The sequence below is a fragment of the Penaeus monodon genome, unplaced genomic scaffold, assembly GCF_015228065.2.
Source record: "Penaeus monodon isolate SGIC_2016 unplaced genomic scaffold, NSTDA_Pmon_1 PmonScaffold_406, whole genome shotgun sequence".
Lineage (NCBI taxonomy): Eukaryota > Metazoa > Arthropoda > Malacostraca > Decapoda > Penaeidae > Penaeus > Penaeus monodon.
In genome coordinates this window covers 48,731-55,066 of record NW_023658846.1, presented here as the reverse complement: position 1 = coordinate 55,066, position 6,336 = coordinate 48,731, and the positions used below count along the sequence as shown (strand labels likewise).

The window sequence follows — 6,336 nt, the reverse complement described above, 5'->3', positions numbered from 1 at the left end:
TTGATATTAGAGAAAGGTCAAAACAGTTTTTACAAGTTGCAGGTAGTACCAGGAGTAGCGGACATTCTAGGCGTTCAAGTATTTCTTCATCAAAAAGTAAGAAAGAATTAATTGAGAAGTTAGCAAAGTTAGACTTGGAAATGTTGAAAGTCAAAAATGAAATTCAAAATGTAAACCTAGAAGAATCAGGGGTTGACAGTAAGCAAGATTATACAAGAAGGTATGTGGAGTCCCATTTCGAAACATTGCCACACCATAAGCATTCTGTATCTGAGAGTAAAGTTAAATCAAATAAAGAATATGATGGATTGCAAATTAGTAAGAAAGAAGATTTGAGAGAGAGACTAAACCTTGATGATGAATATGTGAGTAATCTGAATCCTAAAGTTAATTCATTTTTTCCAAAGAATGAGGTGTTAGTTAATCAAAAAGATGAAATTTCTTGTTCGGGGAGAAGAGAAGAAAAGGATGCTATCCAACAATTAGCCGAAATTCTTTGTGCTAGGCAAATTAGTGACTCGCTTCCTAGGCCTGAACCAGAAGTCTTCAAAGGTGACATACTTCACTATTCAATGTGGGTTAAGTCGTTTGAGACTTTAATTGAGTCAAAAACTAAAGTGGCAGCTGAAAGAATGTATTATTTAAGCAAATATACAGATGGAGAAGCAAAAGAAGTTATAAGTGGACTTTTGTTATTAGATACTACTGAAGCGTACCATAAGGCTAGAAAGCTTTTAAAACAAAGATTTGGTAATGCCTTTGTAATTGCTAATGAATATAGAAAGAAATTACATGAGTGGCCAAGGATTCCTCTGAATGATGGACCAGCTTTGATGAAATTTTCTGATTTCTTGGAGACATGCAAGACAGCATTGAGTAATATTCAATATTTGAATATATTAAATGATCCCAAAGAGAATCAGAGAATATTACAAAAATTGCCACATCCTATAGTTGAAAGATGGAATACAATTGTTGATAAAGAGCTATATAAAGCCAGTGAACTTGATGATGAGAGTGATGATGGCTTATTATATTCAGCAGAATTTCCCTCATTCACGAAATTTTGTACATTTGTCAGAAAAGAAGCTTCAAAAGCATGCAACCCAATAACTTCAATCACTGCAGTTCAAGATAAAGGTGTTAGAGGTAATGTAACTGTAAATGTTCAAAAACAAAAGTCAAGGTCAGTGAAGAGCTTTCTCACAGAAACCAAAGAAATTAATAATAAAATGAGTGACAACAGTAGATTTGCTTGCCCATTTTGCAGTCAGATACATAACCTTAATAACTGTAGCAAGTTTTTAAATTTGGATTTGAAAGACAAAAGGAATTTTGTTGATAAAAACAAATTATGTAGAGGTTGTCTAAAGAGAGGACACATATCAAGATATTGCCATCGAAGGAGCAAATGCAAAACTTGTAATAGATTACATCCTACTTCTCTCCATGATGATGCACTAATACAAAAGAACAGATGGGAGTCTGAAAATAAAGTTCAAGTTAAGGAACAAGAAAAAGAGGCTGTTTCTAATACAATTAAAGTTAACAAGTGTATTGCTATGGATGTTAACTCAATGATAGTTCCTGTGTGGTTGCACCATAAAAGTGACGAGCAGAAAAAAGTCTTGGTGTATGCATTACTTGATGATCTAGGTAAGTAAGGCATTGGTGGAACAAAGGTTCATCTAAGATTAGCTACTATGAATGGTGAACAAACTGTTACATGCTCTAAAACTTGTGGTCTAATTGTAAAGGGTGTGTATGAAAATAGAGATGTACCATTGCCTCATACTTATTCTAGAGAAATAATTCCTTGCAGGCGAGATCAAATACCAAGACCTGAAACTGCCAGAGAGTGGCCACATTTGGAAAGAATAGTTGAGAAACTGATGCCTTACAATGATGATGTAGAAGTAGGACTCCTGATAGGTCTCAGTTGTATTAAGGCAATTAAGCCAAAGGAAATCATTACTGGCAATGACAATGATCCCTATGCAAAACGAACTAATCTTGGTTGGGGCATTGTAGGTAAAGTCAGAGGTATTGATCCAAAGGAGGTAGATGTAGTCACAGTACACAGAACAATGATTCAAGAAGTAATAATTAACCATGAGAAAAAATGTTGTCTTCTCACAGTGCCTACAAAGGTTAAAGAGATTATTAATCCTGAGCAAGTAAAAAAAATGTTTGAACTATATTTTAATGAAGTAAATGATGATTACCCTATTTCTCAAGATGATAAAATGTTTATAAAAAGAATGAGAGAAGGCATTCATCAGGTTGAAAGAGGTCATTATGAAATGCCTCTGCCTTTAAAGAAAGTAGATTTCAAGTTCCCAAATAATAGAGATGTAGTTTTGCACAGGTTAATGAATCTTAAGAGAAAATTCAGGCAGAAAAAAGGTTACTATGAAGATTATATCAAATTTATGAATGATCTCATAGAGAAAGGTTATGCAGAACCAATCCCAAAGGAAGAATTAAATAAGGATGATGGCAAAGTTTGGTATATTCCACATCATGGTGTTTACCATCCCAAAAGGCCAGGAAAAATAAGAGTAGTTTTTGACTGCAGTGCTCGCTATCACAATGTATCACTGAATGATAAAGTTGAATGTCAGAACAGAGATTTACTTAGGTTCTTGTGGTGGAAAAATGGCAATTTAGAAGATGAAATAATGGAATTTAGAATGACAGTTCATCTTTTTGGATCCACTTCATCTCCTAGTGTTGCAAACTTTGCATTGAAGATGGTAGCAGATCAGTATGAAAAAGACTATGGTCATGAGGCAGCCAAATTTGTCAGAGAAAATTTTTATGTAGACTTTTATGTATGTATTTTTATGTATGTATCAGTGTCAACAGTAGCTGAAGCTATTAATTTGATTGACAAAAGTAAGAGTTTATGTAAATTAGCAGGTTTCACATTGCACAAATTTTCCTCAAACAAAAAGGAAGTAATTTCTGCTATTAGTCCAGAAGTAATGTCTGACAACATTAAAAGTCTTGACTTGACAAAGGATACACTACCAATAGAAAGAACACTTGGAATAGAATGGTGCATAGAATCTGATACTTTTCAATTCAGAGTTAATTTCAGTAGCAAGCCTTTAACTAGAAGAGGCATTTTGTCAACGGTAAGCTCAATATTTGATCCCTTGGGACTAGTATCTCCATTGATTCTATTAGGAAAGAAAATACTCCAGGATTTATGTAGGGGTAAAGTAGAATGGGATGATCCTGTGCCTGATCACATTAAACCCTTGTGGGAAAAATGGAGAAATGAATTATGTGAGTTGCAGAACCTTAAGTTGTCAAGATGTTATAAACCAGAAGGCTTTGGAGAAGTTATATCAGTAGAGTTACACCATTTTTCAGATGCTTGTCAAGATGGCTATGACAGTGTTCATAATTAGATTTGTAAATGTTAATGTGAAGTTCATTGTTCTTTAGTTATGTCCAAGTCTAGAGTTACTCCATTGAAAGCTGTTACTATTCCAAGATTGGAACTGACAGCAGCAGTTGTGTCAACTAAAGTAAGTGTTATGTTAAGAAAGGAACTTGATTTTCAAAAAATAAAGGAAATATTTTAGACAGATAGTAAAGCAGTCTTGGGATACATTTCAAATGACGCCAAAAGGTTTCATGTCTTTGTTGCGAATAGAGTTCAATATATTAGAGATAGGACTGATATTATTCAGTGGAATTATGTACAGTCAGAGTCAAATCCAGCAGACTATGCTGCCCGTGGACTTTGTGTTAAAGAATTAATTAATAATTTGATGTGGTGGAATGGTCCAAAGTTTCTTTGGAAAAAACTTGATAATTGTGGAAGTTCCTGTGAACAAAGATCCATTTTAGAGGATGATCCAGAAGTCAAGAAAGTGTCGTTTGTAGTAACTTCAAAGAGAGAAGTACCATTTCTTGATAGATTAAACTATTTCTCAGATTGGTTTAGAGCTAAAAGAGCTACAGCATTGTGTTTAAGACTACAAAGTAAGTATAAGAAAACCACAGAAACATCTGAGGAGAAAATTGATAAGAAGATAAATGTAACATTTAGTCCTGTGACAGTTTCAGAGCTTGAAAAGGCAGAGAAAGTAATAATAAAAGAACTTCAGAGTAAACACTATGCAGATGAAAAAAGGGTTCTTCAAACAAAGGAGAATGTCCTTAATAAAACAAGCAGTTTGTACAAATTAGATCCATTTATGGATACAGATGGAATCATAAAGGTACGAGGAAGACTTAGTCAAGCAAACTTGAATGAAGCAAGTAGACATCCTGTAATTTTACCAGGTAAATGCCACATATCAGAATTGCTGATTTGTCACTATCACCAAAGGGTTTATCCTCAAGGTCGTGGCATAACTTTAAATGAAATAAGATCAGCAGGTTACTGGATTGTAGGAGGATCATCTATGGTAGCTAAGCACATTAGAAACTGTATTGTTTGTAAGAAATCAAGAGGTAAAACACTTGACCAAAAAATGTCAGATCTGCCAAAGGACAGACTTGAACCATCTCCTCCATTTACTTATTGTGCTGTAGATTATTTTGGTCCATTTTATGTGAAGGTAAGACGCAGTGAAGTCAAGAGATATGGAGCATTGTTCACATGCTTAGTTTCAAGAGCTATTCACCTAGAAGTTGCTGAATCTATGGATACTGATTCTTTTCTTAATGCGTATCGTCGTTTTGTTGGTAGAAGAGGGCCAGTACGTCAGTTGAGATCAGATAGAGGTACAAATTTTGTAGGTGCCAAGAATGAACTTGAGATTTGCTTAAAGGAAATGGATCAAACAAAAATAAGCAATGTAATGTTAAAGGACAATTGTGATTGGATTAATTTTAAAATGAATGTGCCTTATGCTAGTCATATGGGAGGTGTATGGGAGAGACAGATTCGCACTGTACGGAACATATTGTCTGTGATACTTTGTCAGCATGGAAATCAGTTAGATGATGATTCATTACAAACATTTATGGTTGAAGCAGAATCCATTGTCAATAGTCGTCCATTGACACTGGACAGTATTAATTCAATAGAGAATTTGGATCCTCTAACTCCCAACCATCTTTTGACAATGAAATCAAAGGTTGTATTGCCACCACCAGGTAATTTTCAAAATAATGATTTATATTCAAGGAAAAGATGGCGAAGAGTACAGTATTTAGCCAATGTGTTTTGGTCTAGATGGAAGAAAGAGTTTTTACAATCTCTTCAATCTAGAGATAAGTGGATTAAACCCAGAAGAAATGTGAAAATAGGAGATATTGTGATTGTAAAGGATCAAAATGAAACTAGAAACCATTGGAAAATGGGTCGTGTAAGTGAAGTAATTTGTGATGAAGATGGACATGTAAGGAAAACAAAGATTATGATGTCTGATTCATGTCTTGATAAGAATGGTAAAAGGATTAAAGAATTTACTTATGTTGAGAGACCTATTCATAGTCTAATTATGTTATTAGAATATAAGGAATGAAATTTTATTTGAGTTAACTTAATGTACTTTATATCCAGGGAAGTCCCCGCCAAAGAGCTTTATTTTATTTGTGATACCTCAGAAGATTAATGTTTTATTTTTGTATTTACTTTCAAGAAAGAAGGTTTTATAAAGAAAATAGTTTTAAGGTAGTATAATGTTAATTGTAAATTGTAAACAATTTAGGGGAGCCATGTAAGTGTAGCAGCACAATTAAGAAAATAAAGATGAATGAAAATGTTTTAAAAGACTATATTTCAAAGTCGAATACATAGACGGGTATTGGAACGCGGTTGTTTACTTCAACGGCAGCTGTGGTCGCCTAACAGCACCAGGCCCTATTGTAGGGGTTTGGAGGTAAATTACATTCTTTGTACTAGTTTATCCAACCTATTATTGTAAATTTATGTTTTAAAAGTTTGTTAGCATTCAGTGATGTGCTTCAATTGAATTAAGTGTATGAATTATTGCAAGTTTAACAGTATATATGACCACGTGGCCACAGTTGTTATATTCCACGTTGTTTTGTTTACAGTTTTACGTATGAGTACGGACATGGAAGATGAGGATGAATATGTGGAAATTGTATTTCATCAGTTATGGAGAATAAAGAAGAAGCAACAAGAATTGTTTTTCTCCAGAATCCATTGAAGTATTCATTCAGTAAACAAATTCCAACAAAAAGGGCGAGGCCGCAGCGACAATATATATATTATATATATATATATATATATATATATATATATATATGTACATATGTATATATATATATATATATATATATATATATATATATATATATATATATATATATATATAATATATATATATATATGACTTTATG

At 33.4% G+C, this 6,336-nt stretch overlaps 1 protein-coding gene across 1 annotated transcript; it reads left to right on the top strand.

Annotated features, from left to right (window-relative positions):
• Positions 1-3,458: 3,458 nt before the first annotated feature.
• Positions 3,459-6,108, top strand: LOC119570828. Its single transcript, XM_037918418.1, has 3 exons — positions 3,459-3,539; positions 3,597-5,849; positions 6,028-6,108. The coding sequence occupies exons 1-2, from the start codon at positions 3,459-3,461 to the stop codon at positions 5,490-5,492; spliced, it is 1,977 nt and encodes a 658-aa protein (XP_037774346.1). The 3' UTR covers positions 5,493-5,849; positions 6,028-6,108.
• Positions 6,109-6,336: the final 228 nt, after the last annotated feature.

Bases quoted from the DNA above. Each gene is read 5' to 3' on its own strand.
- LOC119570828 (XM_037918418.1), top strand. From the start codon at position 3,459: ATGTCCAAGTCTAGAGTTACTCCATTGAAAGCTGTTACTATTCCAAGA. The intron at 3,540-3,596 runs GTAAGTGTTATG...GAAATATTTTAG, and splicing joins CAGCAGTTGTGTCAACTAAA to ACAGATAGTAAAGCAGTCTT.